At 45.3% G+C, this 26,265-nt stretch overlaps 1 protein-coding gene across 8 annotated transcripts in view; it reads left to right on the plus strand.

Moving 5' to 3' along the window:
* Positions 1-26,265, plus strand: part of MAD1L1 (mitotic arrest deficient 1 like 1) — a 565,246-nt gene that overhangs the window by 392,527 nt on the left and 146,454 nt on the right. For 7 of the 8 annotated variants that reach the window (XM_073361988.2, XM_073361987.2, XM_073361990.2 and 4 more), the window contains one exon: positions 705-912. In XM_073361988.2, the coding sequence (XP_073218089.1) occupies positions 705-912 (208 nt within the window). Of the gene's footprint in view, positions 1-704; positions 913-14,758; positions 16,601-26,265 lie in introns of those variants that run through there. The other variant, XM_073361989.2, reaches the window with a different exon arrangement.

Genomic DNA, 26,265 nt, shown 5'->3' on the forward strand with positions numbered 1-26,265 from the left:
TGACTCGCAGGTTAAACTGCTCTAAATCTAATTCACCTTCAAGAAAAGTGTAAAATGACATGTCTCTACTTGCTTGGGACAGACTGATGCAACTCACTAAGGACTCCAGCACTGGAGTCCTGTGGACATCACAGACTTGTACTAATAAATTAGGCTGGCACTATGTGTCCTGCTGTAGTTTAAGGCTTCATTATAAACTCCTGCTATCAGGGGATTTAACATGCAACCATAAAACTTCATTTCTGGAGTTAAACTTAATAATGAAGGTGTCATCCAGGAGCAAGTTCTGCTCAGTTGAAACAGTGGTTCTCAAATTTTTGTACAGGTTACCCCTTTCACACAGCACGCCTCTGAATGTGACTCCCTGTTATAAATTAAAACACTTTTTAAAAAAATATTTAACACTATTATAAATGCTGGAGGTGAAATGGGGTTTGGAGTGGAGGCTGAGAGCTCGCGACCCTCCATGTAATAACCTTGCGACCCCCTGAGGGGTCACAACCCCCAGTTTGAGAATCCCTTAGTTAAGAGGTTGGGAGAAAGCAGCCTCTTCTTTGGCTGGTTTTCATTGCTGGAATTGTGACATTAATGCTCTGTAAGTGTACCATGTTCCATGTGTATATCTGCTGTGTTTTGCCTCCTTGTGCAGTTTGTAGGGACTCGGACCAGTTACACAGTTTGCTTACCGTGTTTGGATTTTGCAGGGTGACTATGACCACAGTAAAACCAAAGTGCTTCACTTCAGCATGAATCCAGCAAGCCTGGCCAAGCAGCAGCGAAAGGAGGAACAGCACCAGCTCCAGGAAGAGTGTGAGAGGCTGAGAGAGCTGGTCAGGGTCCTGGAAGGAGGAGGCTCCATCCCTGGGAATCTGGAGATGGTTGGAAGTTTGCAGTCATCCCAAGAAATTGCAGGTACTTTGCTGGCCTCTAGCCATGTGTCTATCTTATAGCTCTTATATACAGTAAATGAAGTAACCTTGGCTGGGCAGTATTGATAGAGGGCAGAAAGGAAATATATCCCTCCTTTCATGGCTGGACTTAGCTCTGGAGGTCTCGTGGATAGCAGAAAATAACTCAGCTGTGGAGAAATAAGTGGCTGAAATCTTTTCTGACCTGGTTTAAAATAAACAAATATTGTTTATCAGTATATATGTGCCCCATTAATCACAGTGAAATTGACTACTGCATGAAAATAAAGTACATCTACACTTCACAGAATCTGAGACTCTCCTGAGGTACAGAGTCTTTCTTCTATTCAAATACAGGACTGAGACCTTACAATACAGTAGCTGTGAGGTTCAGCACCCTCCCGTACACAGTCAAAAACACTGTAAATCAAGGTAACAATATTAGCAAAGTCTGACTTGTCACCTAAAGCACTGAGAAGTGACCAGGCAGAGTTGATTCACACTGGAGAACCCAAGAGATCTAACTGTTGAATCTCTGACCCACATGTACTTGCCCTCAAAACTCCCTTGCTATAGCTGAAGAGAAAAATAAACCAATCTACACAATGGAAGGAAGGGCTGTGGGGAGCTAATGTGTTGTGATGTTGGCAGTGCACGTAAGGCTAGTGCCTGCAGGGAATGTTGCTCTTTAAGGTGTGTGGCCCAGAAGACGGTGCTTTTCTCTGAGGCTGCATATGTAGGAAATTTGTGACCCATGAGCCTTCTCAGCCTTGGTGTAAAGAAATCCCCTGCGGAAGTGACTCTCATTGTTATGGCACGGAAGTATTCTGAACGTAGCCTGCTAGTTTTTCCATTAGCTCAAATGATAGTATTTCATTATTGGGTTTATCCCAACATCTCGGTGGATTATGGCACTAAATAAATACAAATAATTACACAGAAAATCTAGGTGGCATGTCTGAGTGAGGTATGGCATTAACTGCTTCTCTGTGGGGAGAGAGGGTTAAGAGGTCACTGAGGTTACAGGTACAGACTCAGTCCATCCACACTGTTTATCTATTTGTGGTAGCACCAACTAGGTCATGGTGCTTTCTGAACATTTAAGGAAGACTGTTCCCACTCCAAGGAGTTTCCAGTGAAAGGGTCCCAGAGAGAGGGAATTCTCAGGGATGGTGTTCGCAGTGCAATTCAAATCTGAATTTCACTGTGGCTGTTTAGTGCCGGTCTCCCATTATGCTTCTGCACAGTCCAGTGTGTCTAATGCTGCAGATATATATGTGGGTGTCACTGCCCCCCAAACCCAGAGGGTGCTGTTACCATCAGTGGCAGAGAGGATGAAGAGGTGAGGTCATATATTTGGCTCTGCCACTGCTGAGTGAATCTCTGGGGTATAATATAGAGTAATTAGACCATTTCCTCTGAGGGGAGGGAGGTGTATTTCTCATGTATGCCCCCTGTTCATTTTTATTCCGCATCCTGTCCCTCAGTTTGCTTGTAGCTGTTCGTCAGGCGTCTCTGTGCCAGAATGCTACCAAGTTTGTCTCTAGCTCACAGGGGATACATTTTTAAGTTGTTTTCTATTCTTTCTTTGATTCTGACAGTAAAACAAACAGCTCTCTGGGTTTCAGTTTATTTTCAGCTTGTCATGTCTAGTGTGTTTGTGTCCCTTCTCTTCCGAGCCCCCTGCTATGTCATTCTGACTTTTGTTTGCTGACTTGTATAGAAGAGAGACCATCAGTCTAGCTGGGGTCGGGTATGCTTTTGGCTGCAGTCTAGCGGTTGTTTATCACAGTCACAGGAGGGACCTTTGGAGCCTCCAGGTGCATCTCGGTGCATATGGAAGTATTCATGTAAACAAAATAGAAAAAATAGCTAAGAGGAATGCACCGAGGAGGACCCCTGGATGGAGGGTGTGATCAGAGGAAACAGATGTGTTATTGGTTTGTATAAAGGAGAAAAAGAAGAGCCCCCTTTTCTCATGTTTCATGACCACGTGTGAATCATTCTCATGTAGACACACTGCTGACAACAATGCAGTAATTAGTTTAACACCTTTATTTTGCTGCAGAACCATGCTGGTTTTCAATGGCATAGTCTTGTAGCCATTGAAAAGAATGGCAATATTGGGATGTGCCAGGTATGTTGGACTATTCAGGTGGAGCGCTATTTGAAGGCATGCATGATACTGTTAGATCACTTAGCACTGAAAGGGTTAGTTACGCCTGTTACTCACAGTCCTAGGGATGCTTAGAAAACATAGATGAATATGTCACCAAAAAACCAAGCCCAGGTTTTCCCAAGGTGGGGAATGAGAGATTCCCCTCTTTTTCTTTTCATGGGGATGAAATCATAAGAACATTGCCTACAAGAAATGGTGGTGAAGCAGTCCTGCCATGTGCCTTCCAGTGTAGCTTGTATACAAGATGCAACTGAATGGCTTGCTGGGGAAACTCTCTTTGTTCACATTGACTGTCATCAGTGTTACTGGAGCTTATGGTGAACAGTAAGGGGCAGATTTTCACTGAAGCCACAGGGAGCTGACGTTTCCATGCAAAATGTCATGAACTGGAATGATATTTGCATCACTTTTTGGGACAGTTGTTGTATCTACCTGTGCAAGGAGATGGGCAAGTTCAGCACTCTAAACTTCGGAGGTGGGCAAACCCTCCAGGTCAGGGCTGAACTGTATTGGTGGAGTTGGATAGGTCAAAACCTAGGACTGATTCCTCCTCCTCCTACAGGAAAAAAGTGGCTGTGTAGGTCTGGGTCAAAAAGACAATGAAGGTCCATGTATAACTTTGCATTCTAGTGCTTGGCAGGTACGTAAATATAAAGTTTGATTGTCACATTCTGCTAACCCTTGTCCTTTAACAGTACCCATATACACTGAATGGGTCACTGTCAGAGGTGAGAAATATGGGTGGCCTTTAGCCAGTTGTCTTTGCTATGTTCAGCAAGCTTGTCTGAGCTGCAATTATGCTTAAGGTTTGAAGGATTATAATTACAGCAACCAAAAAAGACATTAAGGACAATGATGTTGATGGTTTTGATAATAATGTGTTGGCTATTATTAAATTTTCTCATTGGGCTGGAATGTAGCACGTTTTCTCTGACCACGGTTCCAATTCCTGGAGAGGTAATAAGGAAGTTATTATGGTGGACGCTAAAGCTCATTAAATGTGACTCTATTAAAAATCAAGGTTATATTGGACTTTAAATCTCTTTGAGCATAACCACTGGAGGCTGCAGCACAAGTTGGCAACTTGCCATGGAGTTCAGTGGTCCTTTTCTCTCATTTATGCCGTAACAGTCTCTATTAAAATGGATAAGATGGCTATTGCAAAGGCGAATTTTGGACAGTATGAGCTATAACCACTTATTGTCCTCTATCCTGCAGTATAAAAATGGGACACAGGACCGTGTAGTATTAATGGGGCAGAGCTGTGGCAGCCCCATTATTGGAATGGGCTATAACTTTATGGGTGGTTTGTTTCTCTCTTGGTGCCATCTCGGATCTGGATTGTCTAACAGTGGAGTGTGGACCAAGGTCAGGCTGCCATCTGGTGAGTTCTAATTTTCCTGTCCCAGAAACAGGAGTGCAAACGGTAATAGCTTTGAGAAGGTGGGGAAGGGAAGCAGTGCCCAGGCTTGGAGTAAACTCCAATCGTTTTACCTTCTCTGTTTCCTAAATTTCTTCCCACTCCTTTTCCTATTTTCCTGTTCCATGCTGTCTCTTCCATTCCTTTCCTTCCTTGCCTCATTTTTGTTTCCTCTTTCCCTCCTGCCCTCCTTTTTTTGGCTCTTTTGTGTGTTTATGATTGGCCTCTGGTTTTATTTTCTGGCATTTCCAGAGCTACCCGTTCTAGAGGTGGAGTTTAATCTTAGTTAGTAGTGGATAGATATGTGGCAGGACTAGCCAACTGGGTCAGTTTGTTTATGTCACTAGCCAGGGGTGGGAAAGGGAGAGAATACTCAGGTTGCTGAATGTTCCTTATACGTATCTGCTTTCCCACCGTAATCCCTGCTTAAAACCAGTATTGTGTTTAGCTGAAGGTGGATATTTTTCATGAGGAATCCAAGGGCTCTCTTTCCTGTTTTAAATGTGTTTTTTTAATACTAAATCTGGTAATAGCCTCCCAAAATGTTTTATTCCAATCTGATTATGGGAAGTTCTATTCCCTATTTTGTTCTGAACCCTAATTCAGGGATAAGAGAATGACCTGGGTGTCTTCTGATTTGGGCCATAAGCCACATACAGTCCAGGCTGTTACTGCCTTCTGCAAGGATGAGCGTATAAGTAGGACATCTCCCTACATTTAGGCCAAACTGGGAGCCCTCTGGAAAAAGGACCAAGGTTTCCCCCCATTACAGTCCACTGAAAAAGGAAGCTACAAGTCCATTTCATAGGTACAGTGTTCTGTTTGAGTGTTGCCAATGGAATTTTGAGTCCTTCACTTGCAAAGGGACTGGGAGATCTCATTATAAAACAGGTGGTTGATCTGAAAGGAGCTGCTATGTCTGCTGCATAGCAGAGGCTTTCCCCATCATCACTGCCAAGGCAGGGCCTTGTAATGGAGATTATTAATTGGAATTAAATTGGGTAATGAATTAATATTAAAATAATCTAATTTTGTTGAAGTGACAAGCCAGAGCTAGTAAAATTTGTCACTGTCCACCATGTCTGCGCTGGTGATGAATGTGTGTCTGACTGCAAAGGAGGCCAGAAAGGGAGTGGATGGCATTTAAAAGTTGCACCTGTTGTCCACTGTTAGTCCCCTTGTTTCCTGTTACCTGTTTATATTAGAGGGCCTGCACCTGTAAATTAAAAACAGAATCTGTCTGAGAGAGGATAGTTCGCAGATTTTTCTGTGCTTTAGTTTCTTTTGCCTGCATCCATACCACACTATGCTGTTTTTTCTCAGATCTTGCTGGTTGTGCCAGGTGGGTGCTTCAGGAAGTGATGTTGGGGCCTCAGTAGGTGAAACTTTTCCCTCTGAGTCAGTAACAAGCTAATTCCCTGTTCTAATGATAGGGAGCGGGGTACTGTTGCAGGTTCCTTATTTCTAATGAGACCTAAAATCAAAGTCCAGGCCACTTGCTGTCACTAAAGGTGTCGTACCACTTTTTTTGGAAGAGTAGGTTGTTAACCTTGGTGTCCTGGCCAAATTCCAACCGAAATCTGCTTACCCTCAATCCCCCTGCAGTTTATAGAAAGCATTCTGTCACTTTCTGTCTTAAACTGTTTGTAGTGTTGCTGTACGCTGATAATCTGCTGCTTTCTTCCACTCCAGAGGTGGCTGCATTTCAGTGTTGGGGGAAAGGATCCTGAGCCCTTATCAGCCTCACAGACATGATGTGAAGCTTTAATGTCCAAAGCATTTGGAGACCCCCCAGATGAAAGATTCAGTAGAAAGGCAGACTATTGTTAGAATTATTGGGATGCAGTGTTGCCTAGTGGATCAAATACTAGACTGGGACTCGGGAGACCTGGTTGTGCTACTGGCCTGCTGGATGACTTTGGACAAATCACATCACCTCTCTGTGCCTGAGTCTCCCCATCTGTAAAATGGGGGTAATGATGCCATCGTCCTCTGTATAGTGCTTTGAGATCTACAGATGAAACGTGCTATACCAGAGCTAAGTGTTATAATTATACTGCTTCTTGTGGAGTTAATTTCTCCAATTCAAGCTAGATAGCTCCTATGTTGGTCTGAATGATACATTAGAGCTGTGAATGAGCCGATAATGGACTGTTCATGAGAGAAAAATCATCCTGATTTCCCTCTCTATCATAACCCTGTCCCATCATTCCAACCCAGGGCTATACATGGCTAGTTGGTATTGCTGTGTGTACCTTCGTTTCCCCGACGTGGTGGTTCCTGCGTTTCAGTATTGACTAGGTTATAGCTGGTATCTATAAATTGCCTGTAAATGCCCTTCACATTATACTGAATGATAATATGTTATAACAGCAGTTCTCAAACTGTGGGTCAGGACCCCAAAGTGGGTAGGGACTCCATTTTAATGGGGTCGCCAGGGCTGGCTTGGACTTGCTGGGGCCCTGGGCCGAAGTGTGAGTCCCACCATCCGAGGCTGAAGCCTGAGGATTTCAGCCCTGCGTGTTGGGACTCAGGTTACAGGCCCCCTGCCTGAGGCTGAAACCTTGGGCTTCAGCTTCCTCTCCTGCCTTCACCCCCGGATCAGTGGGGCTAGGGTGGGCTCAGGTTTCGATCCCCCATCTTGGGGTCTTGTAGTAATTTTTATAGTCAGAAGGGGGGTGAGGTGCAATGAAGTTTGAGAACCCCTGAGTTCGAATGAAATTGAACAGCCCAGAAATACAGGGAAAACATCTTACACAATGAAACTATAACTCTGCGAGTGCCTTGTGCGTTCCGAGAACCAGCAGCTCTATGTTCTTTTAATTGCACATGCTGTGCTCTTCTTTTGCTGGGACACTGAAATTACTGCACATGCTTATAAGAGCCATGTCCCCAGATGTGTGTGGAAGCATGCTACTCAGAAGGGGGTAAAAGCCAGGCATACTTATGGAAACCTTGCAAGATAAAGAATACGTTACCTTTACTGTATATAACTCCTCTCCTCCAGATGGATGCCAAAGCTCTTTATAGACAGCACAGGAATGAAGTCACCCACCACTGAAATACATCTACCTCTTCAGTGGAAACAGTGTACCCATTCTATGGCAGCACGTCACAGGTCAATGGAAGAATGAAAGAGACAGGATCCAGAGCCTTACTTAGTCTGTGTGCATTGAAGAATGAGAACATAGGCAATCCAATGGCAGCTACTAACTGAATAAATCCCAGGGGATGCCTCCGTCTTGCAAGTTGTTGGAACTGTATGAGTGATGTGAGGGCTCTGGTAAGACACTGAAGGGACTTTAAAAATCCAACAGCTGTCTGGGGAGTCAGAGGTTTGTAATAAATCCTGTAACTTAGTCCTTTTGTAGCCACTGAATCTGTAATACTTGGCATCAATCAAAGGTTACCCCATGGAGTGCACTTATCATTCCATGCGAACAGAGGAGCTGCAAGTTTTCTTCCTTCCCCTCCTCTTCAGTAGGATTCATATGTGGACTTTTAAAAAGCTAGCAGTCTTTTTGCTCATATGGGGGGGAGGGGCCATGCTTTGCTGTGTTTATAGAGCTCTAGAGATCCCTCACATTATATACAGTGTGTTTCTATTTTACGTACTTAAATGTTTTCAAAGCACCTCTCGCCATCTCTCTGGGCACTGCATAAAAGTTAAAAACCATAATTAAAATAAAACTGGAGCCGTTGGCCCAGAGAAAAGTAACCATTTTGCCAAGAAAAAGAGGAAGCAAACTAGCCCCAAAAGGAAGAGGTGATGAAAAAGGAAATATAAAATGGACGCAGATGAAACTACCCAAATAAAAAGACCTTGTACTGAACCTTGGTGCCATTTACAAAAGGACTGTGATGGGCAGGGAAGGAGTCCCATAGGTGGGGACCCTGAATCCAGAATTCCTTGCTGCTGATCTAGATGAACCTCCGAATGGAGACTTTAGCAAACATCCATCAGTCTTTCAGGAACATACTACGGGGGTGAAATAGTCACTCATTCCTCATGTAGATACCATTTTAATCACAGTAGACTTACATGACATAGCCTTGTTTTTGTCTCTGAAAGGGAAGGTGTGATGTTTGCCTTGGGTGGGGGACGGGTAGAAGGAACTATTCTCGTTTCTGGGACCATATAAGTTGAAGGACAGTAGGTGGATATTGCTGGAGAAGCATACGCTGGGATAGGCCAGTTTCTGACATACACCTTGCTATATGTGTTGATGTAGAAGAGACACAATGATAGCAACTTTACATTTTTACATCTCTGCTTTGTGTGGGCTCACAGGACTGATTGTGGTTCTTTCCTCCCAGACCAGCAGTAGCTGAGAAAAATGCATAGAGGAAACAAATAAGCCCCATTCCTTGCTGTCAAAAGTATCCTTTCAGGCTTCAGGAGTATCCTCATCAGTCTCTTCATGGAGGAAGTAATGCCAAAGGGACGGGGAGAGAAGTCATTGAGCAATGAAGGGATCAAATGGTCCCTCTCGTCATGTTCAAATTTCCCTCCTTCCCACTATATCTGGCACCAGATGCAATCTGCCATATTGTAGACAGGACCCATGATGTCCATGGTTCTTGTATGTCCGTCTCCGGTGATGGTTTCTTTATAATCCACATACAAGATGTCAGGTGTCAATACGTTTAGCCTGTAGGCTTCAGTAACTTGGCAGTTCTATTTGCTTAAGAGCTTTGCCTTGTGTGTGTTTGAAACCAGATCCAAATATGCTGATTGTACAGCTCCTGTCTTGGTGTCATTGTTAAATGTCTGGATGCTTCTGCTGGATTCCTCTCTGCAGCCCTGCAGATCCCTTTAAGAAAGAGAAATTCATTGTGATCTCAAACTGCCCTTTGGATCCTGTGCGGTTGTAATATAAGCTGCCTGTTAAAGCAGTTTACATCACAGAGCAGCCTTTGATTAGGGATGATGTGCCATAAGGCCTCTGGTTGTACACAATTGAAAATGCTCTTTCATTCATCAGCAGGAATGACAAGAAAGGCTTGTGCTGATGTCTCAAATTCGGGCCTATACAAATTCCCTGACATTAGAAAAACCAGACTGCCAATGTGGCAGAATGCTCCATCAGGGGAGAGTCTTTGATCTTTGCTCTGCGCGTTGTCAATGTATCGTTTCTCCTCGAAATCAAAGCTTGTGAACAGCCCAGAGAGGTGGAAATCTATTAGAGAGAGTTTGCTGTGTGTGTCACACGTACAAGAAAATGTGCTGAGACTCCTGCTGTCATTGAGGTGATGGTCTCTTGGGCTCAGATTTTATTAGACTGAGTGAGGGACGACAGATAGGAAAGGGAAAATACTTGGTTTATTGAATTTATACAAAAAGTTTCCAGCTTAACTAAATCCAAGGTGGTGGTGCTCCTGCACAGCAGAAAAACTTGCTCAATTCACTTTTTTATTTCCAGAATCCTGAATTTCAATTTCCAGGTCAGCATTCTTGTCTGGGAGCCGAGATCTGGCTACATTCACGAAGTAGAGGAAATCCACAAGCCTGTAATTCCAGATGAGTGGAGGTGGAAAAAATAGAGCAGCTCTACTTGCTCCAAAATTGTGAGGGGGAGAGAGGTTCAGATAAACTGCATAACCCAAAGGAAAACTAGCCATATGGGTTTGCTGTCTGCTGGGTTTGCTGTGCCTGCCTGCCTGTGAAGCCGTTTCCCCTGGGAAAGATCATTTTCGTTTGTACTCCCAACGTTTTAAAATTCTTGCTCCAATGCTTCAGGTGAAAGTGAAATATAGCTAGGCTCAGTATTCCCGAGGAGTGGCCGGATATAAGTTTATTTTTGACAAGTAAATTGATGGCACTGCATTAGGTGAATGTGATGTGCAAACTTGTCACTAACGTGTAAACATGATGACAGCAGGACCAGCAATTCCCAGCCTAATCAAGTAAACTGAGTAACACATTCTTTGAGCTATGAGGTACTAGAGACTGATTTCCATATTAAATGAGAGAAACACCATAAATTCAACACTTAAATTCATATTTTAATCACACAAAAGTCAGGAGAGTCAAAGCTATGATTCCCACAGCAATTAGGTTGTCCCTCATATGCAAATGTAGCAGTTTCAATTACTTTATTTATTTTGAATTTAATGTGCCTTAAAACACATGCAATGTCAGCCAACCTACAGCTGTCATATAGGGTTGCCAACTTTCTAATTGCACAAAACCTAACGTCCTAGCCCCGCACCTTCTGTGCGGCCCCGCCCCTTTCCCGATGCTCTGCCCCCCACTCACTACGTTCCCCCTCCCTCAGTGGCTTGCTCTCCCCTACCCTCACTGGGCTGGGGCAGGGGGTTGGGGTGCGGGAGGTGATGAGGGCTCTGTCTGGGGGTGCAGGCTCTGGGGTGGGGCCAGGGATGAGGGGTTTAGGGTGTAGGAGGGGGCTCGGGGTTGGGGCGCGGGCTTACCTTGGGCAGCTCCTAGTCACTGGTGCAGCAAGAGGGCTAAGGCAGGCTTCCTGCCTGTCCTGAGTCTGCGCTGCACCCCAGAAGCAGCGAGCATGTCCGGCTCCTAGGCAGAGGTGCGGTAGGTGGCTTTGTGTACTGCTCTCCCCCACAGGCACCTACCCCGCAGCTCCCGTTGGCTGTGGTTCCTGGACAAGGGGAGTGGAGAGCTGGTACTCAGGGTGGGGACAGCACATGGAGCACCATGGCTCCCCTGCCTGGGAGCCGGACCTGCTGGCCACTTCTGGGGTGCAGCACCGCGCCAGGACAGGTAGGGACTACCCTGTCTTAGCTCCGCAGCACTGCTGACCAGTCTTTTAACTGCCCGGTTGGCGGTGCTGACCGGAGCCACCATGGGTCCCTTTTTGACCGAGTGTTCCTGTTGAAAACCGGACACTTGGTCACCCTACCATCATAAGAAATATAACTTTGAATATCCTGACTTTGAAACTGGACTGAGACTTTGAGGCAAGCTTAAGAGTTTGTGGTTCTGTTTAAAAATAAAGAATAATATAAACAAGACACAGATAATCTCACCCTTAAGGTTGCATTAAGCAGGCAGGCAGGGCCTGATCAAAACCCCACGGAAATCAATGGAAATTTCTCCCATTTATGTCAATGGGCTTTGAATCAGGCCCTTAATCTCCTCCTCTTCTTTTAAAGGAATAAACTTTATTTAATTGCCAGGTCACACAAACACACTTGCACCATTAAGAAATCCATCAGTCTATGGATTCAGTCCTTGCTGTGTATACTGGTTGCAGCACTGATCATATATTCAGGTAAACACTCAGTATACAGCTACGATTATCTCTGCATGCTGGTTTGCTGATATATCCGTGCTTGTTCCCTGTACTCACTGAAAACTATTCAAGTGACACGTCTGAAGACTTTTTTAAACTTTGAATTAGATTACAAAAGAGTATGTCTGAAAAGTTTGACTGATGGATACACTTTTCTTCCTAATAATGAATAATAATTCAGACCACTGAAAAATGATCAAGCAGAGTTTTATTCAGACTTCCCAGATCAAACCACTTCTGAGCTGAGAACAAACAGGTGGAATTTTAGTTTAAAAGAAAATCTATTTGGAAAGTAATCAGTGTATGTAAATAGAAGATTATAATGACTGTGCCATCTTAACCATGACACTATCATCAGTACCATGATGCTGTATAAACTCGTAGCCTTTTGAATCTGGTGCAGAGATAAAATGCACGCTCTTCACTTAATATATTCACACCTACCCTCCCTCCCTCCACTGGTAATGCCAAGATGGACTTGGCAGCTGGTTCTAAAGGTTAACCAATGAGGACTCTAGAGGAGCAGTGGGAGGGGAATTTAGTTTCAAAGGTATGGGACCCTTCCTGGAGAACATCCAGACAGCATCCCTGTCTCTTTTACACTGAGGGTGTGTGTTCCAGCTCAAGTAGGGTGACCAGATGTCCCGATTTTATAGATCTTTGGGTCTTTCTCTTATATAGGCTCCTGTTACCCCCCCACCCCCGTTCTGATTTTTCATGTTTGCTTTCTGGTCACCCTAAGCTGATAGCAGCAGTGGCAGCCTCAAATGGGAAAGAAGGCAATCTCTACACTGGTCTGCGCTACAAACTTATGGCAGTATAACTACATCACTCCGGATTGTAGAAAATCCACACCCCTGAGCAACACAGTTATGCCAGCCAAAGTCCCGGTGTAGACAGCGCTTTGTTGATGAGAGGGCTTCTCCCGTTGACACAGCTGCTGCCTCTCAGGAAGGGGAGGTACCTATGCCAAAAGGAGAAACTCTCCCGTAGGCATAGGTAGTGTCTTCACTAAGCGCTACAGCTACACAGCTGTAAGTGTAGACAAGCCCTCGGAGACAAAGAGGTTTAAAACCATCTCAACACCTTTAAATGAAAGCCAGCCCCATGAATTCCCCCTGGAAATGTATTGGCAACCAGTGCAGAGTATAGAGCACTTCTGTTATGAGCTCTCTGTCTGCAACAACCTAATATGTTGGTGGCTGATTCTCTGCTAGGCTTTGGCTTCCATGTGGTCTCATCTTGTAGCCATATGCAGATCACATTACAAAGAATAGTCTAACCCCAAGGTGACAAAGGTATGGCTTGCTGTGGCAAGGTTCAGCTCAGAGAGCAAAAGTCACACCTATCTCTGTCTGATAAAAAGGCTCTTGGCCACAGCTTCCATCTGAGCATCTAGGAGCTGCCCAGCATATTTAAGACAAGATAAAACCAAACCCTCCTGCTATGATGCGTGCGCTCCCTTAGTCAAGAAATGCTGATACAGTCTTCACCAACTCCTCTAGCTGCTCCCCCCCAGCTTCTCCACATCACCTGAATGCTGTCTGGACTGAACCTCAGTTTGCTAGCCCTCAGCCCGCCCAGACCATCGGTCATTCATTCCACTGCACAAGCCAGGTCAAACATAATGGAAGCACAGAGCTGGATGAAATAAGCCTGCAGAATGACAGCAGCTGACTGCAGAATATCCCTTCACTGATTCTCTTAATAGCCTCATACGCATATTGAATAAAGGGAGTGACTAAATGCATCCCTGCAATACCAAGTATAGCAGGTTCCCTGGGCAGGTAACTGCCCAAAATTACCCTGTGTGATGATCAGATAATACTATGATGGGTACACAGTATAAGAACTTAAATAATATAGAATAGAGACCTCCATAAAGAAAGGATCAGAGGCACTCGAGCGACTTCATCCATCCTTGCTAGAGACTGCAGATGTGTCATCAAAACTTCATGATTAGTGGCATCAAAGGCAGCTGACAGATCTAAAAGAATTAGGATAGGCACTTTGAATAGGTTGATAATGTTGATGATGTGTAATTCCCTTATTAGACTTTGTTGTATTGTTATCTTTGACTATAATGAAATGAGATAGAATTTGAAAAATTGTTTTTAAAAGAGCAAACTTTAGCAGAGCGAGGTTTGGAAAGCAGATCTTAAACCGGCAGGAGTGATCCCTAGGTCCTCTCCCACATAATAGGGGTATGCCAAGGTGGCTTCATCCTTGGAGTCCATTTTAGCCAGAAACCTGTGGTGGATGGGGTTGTTTCCCTTAGAACTTGACTCACGTGTCTTCACCTCCCTAAGACATGGGGCATATGCCACAGGAGTTTGTTAGCTCCCCAAAGCATGGGCTGGGGTATCTGTGGTGCTCCTAGTTGGCAATTCTTGCACACCTTCATCCTAAGCCACTGTTTTCTGCTTTAGGATCCTTCCCTTTCCACACGCCCAAAATAGATCATTGGATTTGGGGCAGTGCTAAGTTGGGACTGACAACACCAACTCGTTCCATGAGTCTTGTTAGAGTTGTCAGTCAGACAGAAAATTTGCCAGGTCCCAAGGTTTAGTTCCAGCTGGCGACATTCTAAGCTAAATGCAGAGAACTTTTGCAGTAGCTGGAAAAAAATTCAAAATGGTAACTACGGTATCTTGACCACACTTTGGAGAGATGGATGGCCATAAGTCCCAGCTCTCTAACCCCATATTTGTTAAAAATTGAGACCCATCCATGTACCAGTCTCTGCAGTATTATAACCACATCAGCAACTGCCCCCTTTATTTTTGTAAGCATAGGTGTTCCTTAATGGTAGGACAAATGAACAGTTAGCAAAGAGTAGGATAAAAGCGGTTAGAAATCTATACACTTGCGCTGAAGGCTTATAAAAATTCTCCCCCTGCTGTGTGCCTGGTTTAAAATTGGAATGTTTGACACTTAACAGAACCTGGATAATTCTTTGTTGTTTCCCTTTAATGTTCAGAATGCAACAGAAGGGTTCCTGTGACAAGCTGGAGAAGTATCGCAATGACGTTGAGGCTTTTTCTAATTAGAGAGTCCCTCGGGTGACTTGCTTTCGGGTGGTTGGAATGCTGGCTGGTTTGAGTGTGTCAGCAGCGCTGGCCAGTACAGCGGAGTCCTGTCAGTTCAGAATTTGTTTTGCCCTTCAGAAATCAAGAGGTGCAGCCTATTTGCTCTAACAAGGAGAGTCTGTGATGAGAGAAATTATAACTGCAGCCAGCCGTGCTAGTGACTTCACCATCTGTTGTGAAGGCTGTGGCTTGAATGCCAGAACTGTCGGTAGCAAGCATAATGATGACAATATTTTGCGCTTCTGTAGCACCTTCCATCCGAGGGTCTCAAAGTACTTTCCAGACGTTAATTAAAACTTCACAACATCCTTGGGGAGGTAGGTAAGGTTCTCCACACTACCCTTTTCTTGCTTGCAGAGTGGAAGAGAACGTGTCACTAATGTTTGGAAAACAAGTCCTTCCGGCCTTCCATTACCCAGCTGCTTCAGGGAACAATAAAGCCTCATACACTTGGGTTAGTGCAGGTGAATTTAAGTCAGTGATGCAGTTATGAAGAAAAGCTTGACAGGGGTTAACCACAGGTTGGAATCTGGTCCTGGGAATGATCTTGACATTCCTGCTGTTTGTGCTGGCTCAAACTGGAAGCATCTTTGACCCCTGAGCCCAAAGATAGGTTCAGGTCTGACTTTGGAAGGGACTCTTACTCCTGACCTCTGCCTCCTTGAGAGTACTGTGGAAATTGTACTTCAGGCTTGTGAGCAGAGGGAACTTTGTACCTCATTGTTCCACAACAGTGGCAGTTTGTTTTGCATGGTTGTTACTGCTTGAGGAGAGAGTTTCCTTTTCCAATAATGGAGGGCAATAGAGTAGTTAGGGGGCATAGAACAGCCTGACCTGAGCCAGCCTACCTATCTGACCCAGTTTCTGGGGAACTGAGTATCACTTTTACATACATTGCAGTTGGTTGGACTTGGCGGGGCTGCTCCTTCCATTCAGAATGCAAAGTATATAGTGCGACGTTGCACCCCATAATGCATTATGGGAATATGCTTATGAATGTATATATGACATAACTGGAATATGTTTTATGCTACATATGCCATGTAACATATCAATGTAAAGGTTATGATCTACTGAATATATTCATCCTATTTGTATGCATGTGTCGTTGTATTTGAAGTTATGAATATTGGCTGTATACTTGTTTAATTTTAAATAACCTTAGTAAGGCATTTGGTCAGCTTCTTTAGAAAGGAATTTGCAAGTTAAGTGTCCAGTCAAGAAGCACTTACCAGACAATGGATCTTGGAAGGCTCCAATCCACATAAGAAGTCTACATGAGAATGTTCAAGGTAGCATGTGAACCATGGCTGCTACCTGTAAATTCTGAGTCATGCATGGACATGTGACTTGCCCATGTGACTCCAAAACTCCATCTTGTAACTGGAATTCTACATAGGGGGAGGGAGAGGTATCCACTCACAAGAGAAAGTCTATTTAAATCCTTGGGAGACCCCTCCATTTTGTCTTCAGCTGGCTCAAGAGATAGCCTCTCCACCCTGAAGCATACCTGAAAGAAACTGGAACAAAGGACAGTAACTACAGGGGGTGTGAGTGACTGCTGGACCCGGACTAGAAGGAGACTAGTCTGTACAAGGAAGCTTACTAGAACTCCTCTGAGGGTGAGGTTTTATCTGTATTCAGTTTTCTTACTGTATTAGGCATAGATTTGTGGGCTTTATTTTGTTTTGCTTGGTAATTCACTTTGTTCTGTCTGTTACTACTTGGAATCACTTAAATCCTACTTTCTGTATTTAATAAAATCACTTTTTACTTATTAATTAACCCAGAGTATGTATTAATACCCTGGGGGGGGGCAAACAGCTGTGCATATCTCTCTATCAGTGTTATAGAGGGCAAACAATTTGAGTTTACCCCGTATGCGCTTTATACAAGGTAAAATGGATTTATTTGGGGTTTGGACCGCATTGGGAGTTGAGCATCTGAGTGTTAAAGACAGGAACACTTCTTAAGCTGCTTTCAATTAAGCCTACATCTGTTAGGGACATGGTTCAGACCTGAGTCTGGGTTTGCAGCAGGCTAGCGGGTCTAGCTCAAACCAGACAGGTCACTGAAGTCGCAAGCGGTCAGGGCAGGAAAGCAGGGGCAGAAGTAGTCTTGGCACATCAGGGGGCAGCCCCAAGGGGCTTTCTGTGATTCAACCCATTGCATATAGATATATACAAAAGATATTAAAGTACATTCTCTTCAGCACCTCCAAGAGGCAATGCACAGTTATCAAATGACATTATGTGATGGGTGGGCATGTTGGGCAGGGAGGAGGGTGAAAGACAGTTATCTGCAAAAGTTTGTAGATAGGCTGAAATGGGGGGAGCCCACATTGTGCTTAATTATTCATAGAATCATAGAACTGGAAGGGACCTTGAGAGGTCTTCTAGTCCAGTCCCCTGTACTCAAGGCAGGACTAAGTATTAGCTAGACCCATCCCTGACAAGTGTTTTTCTAACCTGCTCTCAAAAACTTCCAATGACAGAGATTCCGTAACCTATTGCTGGGTACTGTGTGTACTTCTGTCTGTTATTTACTTAATTTTAAATGCCAGGTACTAAAGGGCATCTGCATCAGTTAACTGTTTAATTGAACTTGTAAAGAAATCACGTCATTTAGTTATCCAGTTACAGACACATACTGAAAAGAAGGGGAAAATCCCTGGCCTTTCTTTTCAGTCATTCTGTTCAATACTCTTTGTCCATTATTTGCTTTTATTGTACACTTGTGTCTCTCTGGAGCAATGTGTATATGCCGTATTTCTCTCAAATGAAGGAATGCGCTTTCTCGCTTCCCACTACATGCTGCGTCTGTTGCTCTTTGTTCTTGGTTGATTTAGCTACTGCTTTCTCTGTTTCCCTCTAAATTCCTTTAATTGAGTTTGGATGAGATGCCTACGTTGGTCACGGTGCCAGGATTTGGGTACTGCCTGACTGGGACTAAGGGCAGAATCCAGCTCATACTCTCTCTTCCCAGTCTGTACACCTTTCGATGCATGCTCTGGATGTTTATTCTCTTGACAACAAAATACCTTCCTAAGCTTTCCTCTCCAATTGGATAATTTTCTTTGTCAAATCCTGTAGTACATCACTACAGTGATATAAATAATAAATGACGATAACCAGTAAAACACACCTTACCAAGAATTTTAGTGGTGAGTGTCCTGGTCCCTTTACTACTGATTAACAATAGGAAATGGTCTTTCTTTAGCCCTTCAGAGCTTGTCTCCCTTCTTCTGTACATAAAGATTTATTCAAAAGTGTTCTTTTCTGTTTAATCACATCTTAAAATGTTGTTCTCAAACTTTTCACTTTCTTTCAAGTTGCCTTAAGCAAATAATAGCCTCAGTGCCTTATGCTTTTGTGTCCGGTGTGGGTTTGTTTTCTTCACAGGCCGAACTTTTTTCTTGACCCTCACTTCTTATCACTGTTCTCACACTGGTATCAGCAATGTTATGTCACTTAAGTGCTTTTGCAGTTTCCCATGTTTTACACCTCCTGCTTTCTTCATGTTTAGGTGCTTGAAGCTGTTGACATATTTTTCTCAGGGAGTCCAATACTTTTCTGAAAAAAGATATTCTGTTTCTGAGCTCAGAGCTTAGTTCTTTCTTCATGCCCATGCTGTCTTTGTTCTCTCTAATAGTAATACCTATCCCTTATGTAGTACTTTACATCTTCAAAGCATGGTATAAACATTAGCTAATCAAGTTTACATATCATGCCCTAAAATATGGTAAAGGAAAACTTCAGTGGAATATAAAACAGTTTGCAGTCACTTGATCCAGTGTAAAACCTGATTGAATCACTAATTATTTCTTGAAAATGCTGTGTCTAATTACATGTATCAAGACAGGAAGACCAGGGCACAGCAACCAGAAGCACTGGAAGCTGCAGACAGACAGATGTAAGTTCTGTATTATTACTAAGGTTGTTTTGGATGTACATACTAAAATAATATGCAAAATAAAAAACCCTCTCCTGTGTGGCTGCAGCTTTCTGATCTTTCCTGTTTTAATACATATAATCAAGTCTACATTTCCTGTTGGAATTTTCATTAAAGTTGCAGCCCCAGTTATTACACAGCTGCCTACTTCAGATCAGTTGGGCTTCTGAAACATTTTCAGATATTTTTAAATACTGCTGTGTAACTTTCTTATTTTCAGTATTATGATTAAGTGAAATTTTCTGAAGTCATCTAAGGCATTAGTACATATGGTTTTCTTTTAATAAATCTTTCTTATTAAACAGCTGCAAACAGTACAAACCATAATTCACCTTTTCCTTATCTATTACTTCTCAGTATGGCATGTGTGACGGGGCAAGGCCAGATGGCTATAGAAAAGTAGTGGGAGATAGATATATTAGCTCCAGGCTAAACAAATCCCTGGTACCAGGTTAAGTGAAGTGGAAGCTGCTCCAGGTTAATTAAGACACCTGGGGCCAATTAAGAACTTTCTAGAAGGCAGGGAGAATGCTAGGTTGATTGGGACACCTGAAGCCAATCAGGAGCCTGGCTGAAACTAATTAAAAGCTTCCCAGTTAGTCAGGTGGGTGTGCATGTCAGGAGCTGTGGGAGGAAGTTGTGCTGGTGGAGAGACAGAGTAGTATACACCATATTAGGCACAAGGAAGGAGGCCCTGAGGTAAGGGTGAGGTGGAGCTTGAGGAAGTGAGGGCTGCTGTGGGGGAAGTAGCCCAGGGAATTGTACATGTCATGTTCCTAAAAGGTCAGCTACCATAGCTGATAGTATTAGGGTCCCTAAGCTAGAGCCCGGAGTAGAGAGTGGGCCCGCGCTTCCCCCCCCCCTTTGCCCCCTGATTAATCACTGAGCCTGGGAGACAACAGAGACTGTGCAAGGAAGGATAACTTCTCCTCCCCTCCCTTGCTGGCTTATGATGAAAATGGCTCTGTAGACTGTGACCCTTGTCTCTAGAGAAAGAAGGGTTATGTGGAGGGTCACAGTGAGCCTTTGAGGCTAGCGAAATTCGCCAGGAAACGCGGGACCCATGGAGGCAAGGACAGAGCTTTGTCACAACTGGTGTCAGGAGTGGGATTTCGTTCACAGTGTGGCAGAAGAAAGAGGTTTTTAAAAAGAAAAAGTGCACTGGAGTTTTGGATTTTTTTTGTTTGTTTTTGTTTGTTTGCTTTGTACCACAATGAAGGACATGGTAAGAGCTCTGGTATAAGCCGCGGCAGCCCAGCAGGAGGCCACCCAGGTTCAGGCAATGGCACAACAGGAGTCTGTGGGGCTACAGCAGGAAACCAATCAATTATTGATGAGCCAGGCGACCTAAGATCATGCCCTCTTGAGAGAGGTGGTGGACCAGCTGAAGATCCTCACCACTCAGGCCCGGGGGTCCGACGGGACGTGAACCCTGAGGGCCACGGGTTGTCTGCCAAAGATGATGTCAGGAGATGACATAGAGGCATATCTCCACTCATTCGAAAGGACTGCTCAGCGTGAGGCGTGGCCCCAGGAGCAGAGGGCCAGCATTCTCACCCCTTTTTTGTGTGGAGAGGCCCAGAAGGCTGACTTTGACTTGCCTGCCACAGATGCCACTGACTTTTACCCGTCTGAAGGCAGAGATCCTAGCACGATCAGGGGTAATGGCAGCAGTAAGGGCCCAGAGGTTCCATGAGTGGAAATACCAGGAGAACAAACCCCCGAGGTCCCAGGTATTTGACCTCATACACCTTGCACGGAAGTGGTTACAGCCTGAAATGTGCAGGCTGAAGGAGATTTTGGAGACCCTGGTCATCGACCATTACATGCGGGGACTGCCGCCAGATCTCCGCAAATAGATAGGCCAGAACAATCTGTCCACATACAACGAGATGATCACACGGGTAGAAAGACGGATGACAGCCAGAGAACTGACCCGACTAAGGAAGGCCCCTTTCAAAGCAAGCACCCGACCCCAAACCTGGAAGGATGGGCAGCCAAACCCCTGGGGAGTCCTAGGTGGAAGAAGGGGGGGGGAAACCAGCGGGGAACCCAGAAGGGAGGGATTGGCCTGAGTGGGGAGGACCCCGGGACTAAACCCCTAACCCCCGGGATAGGGGAGTGATTAAAAGCAATTATAGATGTTATGCATGTGGGGAGTGGGGACACATAGCAGCACAGTGTCCCAGCACCGAGGAGCCTATGCAGTGTAACTTGGGGGATTGGGAGGTCCCATGCTCCCTTATCCACCTCGCGGGGGTCGCATTAGCCCTGCATAATTACACCAGGCCAGTGAGGATAAATGGAGCAGAGACTACAGTGCTTGTGGACTCTGGGAGTGCTATCACCCTCATATCGGGTAAGCTGGTAAAAAATAGTCAGCTGCTACAAGCCAAACGCGTAGCAGTGACATGCGTGCATGGGGCTATGAGCCATTGCCCCACCATCCCAGAGGAGACAGAGGTTCAGGGAAACCCCATTGAGGTGACTGTGGGCATAGTTCCTAAACTTCCATATCCTGTAGTCATTGGGAGGGACTATCCAGGGTTTGATAATTTACTCCCCCCGGAGAAGCTGGAGGGAGGTGGGGGACCCTGAGGACAGCGACTCGTCACCGGGGAAATGTCAACCCCCAATGTTCGCTGAGATTTCTCAGGATCTGTTCTCAGCCCCTCGAAAGACCCGGAAGACAAAAAAGAGGAAGGCCGCAAAGGCCTTGGGAACCCTGATCCTGACCCAGGGCCAGAAGACCTCCCTAGTAGGCAGATGGACGCGAGCAGCCAACAGAGAAACTTCCACCACAGAAGGTGAGCCAGAAGCTGCCCCAGCCATGACGGCGGCAAGCTGTTGGAAGAAGCAGAAGCCGGCCCCTGGGAGCTTGGGCAGGTTAGTCCCAGGAGAGAGACTTTTTTGGGTGGGACCAGGCAGAGGATCCAAAATATGATAAAGCCAGGAAAGAGGTGGCCGAGATCGATGGGATACCCGTGAATGGGAAGGTCCGGAGTCCCGGACCTTACTTTATAGTGAAGAAAGATCTCCTGTACCGCGTGGTGCAAATGCAGGAGCAAGAGATACAACAACTTCTGGTGCCACGAAAACATCAAAAAGCCATATTGAGTCTCGCCCTCAGCCACCTGTTTGGAGGACACCTAAGGAGAGAAAACCCAGGCACGGATCCTGCGGAGGTTCTTCTGGCCAGGAGTACATGAAGATATCCGGCGATACTGCACCTCTTGTCCGGAGTGTCAGTTACATAGCCCTCGCCCGCACTTGCGGGCTCCTTTGATACCTCTTCCAATAATAGAGGTTCCTTTCGAACGGATAGCCATGGATCTGGTAGGGCCCCTAGAGAAGACAGCTTGGGGCCACCAACATGTGCTTGTTGTACTGGACCATGCAACCCGGTACGCAGAAGCCGTTCCCCTGCGCAACACAGCTTCCAAGACAATAGCTAAGGAGCTAGTACAGATCTTTGCCCGGGTTGGGCTAGCCAAGGAGATATTGACACCTTTCATGTCCAAGTTGATGAAAGATCTCTGTTCATCGCTCCATGTACAAGCCCTACGGATCTCTGTATACCACCCGCAAACAGATGGCCTTGTGGAAATGTTCAATAGGGACGATAGATGATTGATCAAGGGCATGATCAGGAAAGTGGTGAGCCGGGATGGGAAAGATTGTGATACCCTATTGCCTTACATCATGTTCGCCATCCAGGAGGTTTCGCAAGCCTCCACGGGTTTCTCTCCATTCGAACTACTATATGGGCGCCACCCTTGGAGCATATTGGATATAGCCAGAGAAGCCTGGGAAGAGGAGCCAAATCCCGGAAGGAACATAGTTGAGCATGTACTGCAGATGAGAGATCGGATAGCCCGAATTACGCCCATTGTACGGGAGCACTTTGAGAGAGCACAGGAGACCCAACGAACCCATTATAACCACCAAGCAAAGCTTCGACTGTTCCAACCAGGGGATTGGGTGATGGTACTGGTGCCCACAGCAGAAAGTAAACTGTTGGCCCAGTGGCAGGGACCCTATGAAATAATTGAAGCCATGGGAGAGGTGAACTATAAGGTGCAGCAGCCAGGCCGCCGGAAATCGGAGCAAATTTACCACATTAATCTTCTAAAACCTTGGCATGATTGAGAGGCATGCTTAGTCATGCAGGAGACCCTTCCCCAGGAGGATAACTTACATGAGCAAGTGAGGATATCATCCGACTTGATGCCGATCCAAAAGATCGAGGCAGCCGACATGATTAATCGCAACCGAGATGTGTTCTCTACAAAACCAGGGCAGATGACTGAGACCTATCACCATATCCGCACGATCCCTGGAGCCAAGGTAACATTGAGACCCTACGGAATCCCAGCAGCCAAAAGAGAAGCAATCAAGGCCGAAGTAAAGAAAATGTTAGAGTTAGGAGTTACTGAAGAATCTTACAGTCAGTGGGCCAGTCCCATTGTTCTAGTGCCTAAACCTGATGGTACCATGAGATTCTGTCATGACTTTCGCCGACTGAATGAAATATCCCAGTTTGATACATACCCCATACCACGCATCGACGAACTGACTGACCGACTGGGTAGTGCCCGATTCTTGACTACACTGGATCTGACAAAAGGGTACTGGCAGATTGTTCTGACCAAAGAAGCTAAAGAAAAGACAGCATTCTCCACCCCGGATGGGCTATTCCAGTACACCGTCCTCCCTTTTGGGCTACATGGGGCCCCAGCCACATTCCAGCGCCTCATGGATAAGCTGCTGCGCCCCCATACTAGTTATGCAGCTGCATACCTAGATGATGTCATCATCTAAACGCCAGACTGGGGAACCCACTTGGAGAAAGTTGAGGCAGTACTGTGCACCTTGAGGTGGGCTGGCCTCACTGCTAATCCTGCTAAATGCTGCATAAGGCTAGCAGAGGCTAGGTTCCTGGGATATATTGTGGGAAGGGGCATAGTGAAGCCCCAAATGAATAAGCTAGAGGCAATTCAAAACTGGCCTCGGCCGACCCAAAAGAAGCAGGTCCGTGCATTCCTAGGGGTGGTAGGCTACTACCGACAGTTTATTCCCCACTTCGCCACTAGGGCAAGTCCCCTAACGGACCTGTTGAAGGCCCAAGGTCCAGACATGGTAAAGTGGACCGATGCAGCAGAGGGGGCATTTACAGACCTTCGGACGGCCCTCTGTAATGACCCTGTACTCATAGCCCGGGCCTTTAACAGGGAATTTATTTTACAAACAGACGCTTCTGAGGTGGGGTTGGGAGCAGTTCCGTCGCAAATGGTGGGAGAAGAGGAACAGCCGATCCTCTACCTAAGCAGAAAGCTTCTCCCAAGAGAACAGAAATACGCAGTAGTCGAGAGAGAATGCCTTGCTGTCAAATGGGCTATGGAGACACTGCGTTATTACCTCTTTGGCCAGCGATTTACTCTTGTGACGGACCATGCACCCCTCCAGTGGATGCAGCGGAATAAGGAAAAGAATGCAAGGGTCACCAGGTGGTTCTTATCCCTCCAACCGTTCCAGTTCCGCATACGGCACAGGGCTGAATACCACCATGGCAACGCTGATGGTCTGTCATGAGCATACTGCCTAGTGTCCCAAGTTGCCCAGCTCTATGGTGTTGCGCGGGAGAGGGGAATATGTGACTGGGCAAGGCGAGATGGCTATAGAAAAGTAGTGGGAGATAGATATATTAGCTCCAGGCTAAACAAATCCCTGGTACCAGGTTAAGTGAAATGGAAGCTGCTCCAGGTTAATTAAGACATCTGGGGCCAATTAAGAACTTTCCAGAAGGCAGGGAGAATGCTAGGTTGATTGGGACACCTGAAGCCAATCAGGGGCTGGCTAAAACTAGTTAAAAGCCTCCCAGTTAGTCAGGTGGATGTGCATGTCAGGAGCTGTGGGAGGAAGTTGTGCTGTTGGAGAGGCTGAGCAGTACACACCATATCAGGCACAAGGAAGGAGGCCCTGAGGTAAGGGTGAAGTGGAACTTCAGGAAGTGGGGGCTGCTGTGGGAAAGTAGCCCAGGGAATTGTACATGTCATGTTTCTAAAAGGTCAGCTACCATAGCTGATACTATTAGGGTCCCTGGAGTAGAGGATGGGCCCGGGCTTCCCTCCCCCCCCCCCCCTTTTGCCCCCTGAAGTGGGGGCTGCTGTGGGGAAGTAGCCCAGGGAATTGTACACATAGCTGATACTATTAGGGTCCCTAGGCTGGAGCCTGGAGTAGGGGGAGGGCCCAGGCCCGCCCACCCCCCTTTACCCCCCTGATTAATCACTGAGCCTGGGAGACAACAGAGACTGTGCAAGGAAGGATAACTTCTCCTCACCTCCCTTGCTGGCTTATGATGAAAATGGCTCAGTAGACTGTGACCCTTGTCTCTAGAGAAAAAAGGGTTACTTGGAGCGTCACAGTGAGGCTAGCGAAATCCGCTAGGAAACGCGGGACCCACGGAGGCAAGGACAGAGCTTTGTCACACATGTCTGTAAATTTTTATGGCTAATTAAAATATGCATCCGATCACGTGCTTTCTTTACAATTTCTATTAAGCCATTGTTTGACTTTTGGTTTCAGAACCTTAGAACAAATAAATAAAATGGAGAGAGCAGCATGATAAAAAGCCCTAATAAAGTACAGCGGATGTCCCTTGTTTTCAGCCCACTGTACACTTTGAGGTAGTTGTTAATAATGTACATCAGCCAAAATACTTTGAGTATTTACTTAATATTTACTGACACATGCATAGCCAGAGGAAAGATCAGAATACCCAAAAGATGAAAAAGCATTAACAGATCTCCAGGTCCTCACCTCACCATCCTGTCCCATTGCACTGGAAGAAAAGATACGGATTACATTATTTTCAACTACTTTGGTTTAGAACTTTCATGTGTAGTGTTCAAATCTGCACACGTTATTTTATTCAGTGACTTGGTCTGTTAACTTTAGTTTCTTTACTATTTCAAATCCCTTTTCCTTGCTATTTCAAAGGCACTGGCACAATAGTGCAATGTTTAAGTTGCAGACTCGACAGGAAAATGTCTAAATCAAAACATTTTGGGAGAGGATGAAGTAGCAGATGTTTTCCATCTCTAACTATCTATGTAAAAAAGCTAACAAGAATGAAAAAGTTTCTATAAATACTAGATATGTTAAAAGCTTTTAGTAGTCTTGGTCCTAATCTACCTGATAGTATTTCTTTAATTTTATTTTTCATTACAAACTCATCTTAGTTCTACTTGTTAACAATCTAGTTTTCCTGGTGATGGTGGCAGCATGGCTCCAGAGGATAGGGCACTAGACAGGGAATCTAGATACACAAGGTCTGTACCTAGGTCTGCAATGGCTTCCCTGTCCCTTTGACTCTCCATATATTTCAGTTTACCCATTCATAAAATTGGAATGCCAATATATGTAAAGCCCTTTGACTTCTACAGAT

The sequence above is a fragment of the Lepidochelys kempii genome, chromosome 10, assembly GCF_965140285.1.
Source record: "Lepidochelys kempii isolate rLepKem1 chromosome 10, rLepKem1.hap1, whole genome shotgun sequence".
Taxonomy (NCBI): Eukaryota; Metazoa; Chordata; order Testudines; family Cheloniidae; genus Lepidochelys; species Lepidochelys kempii.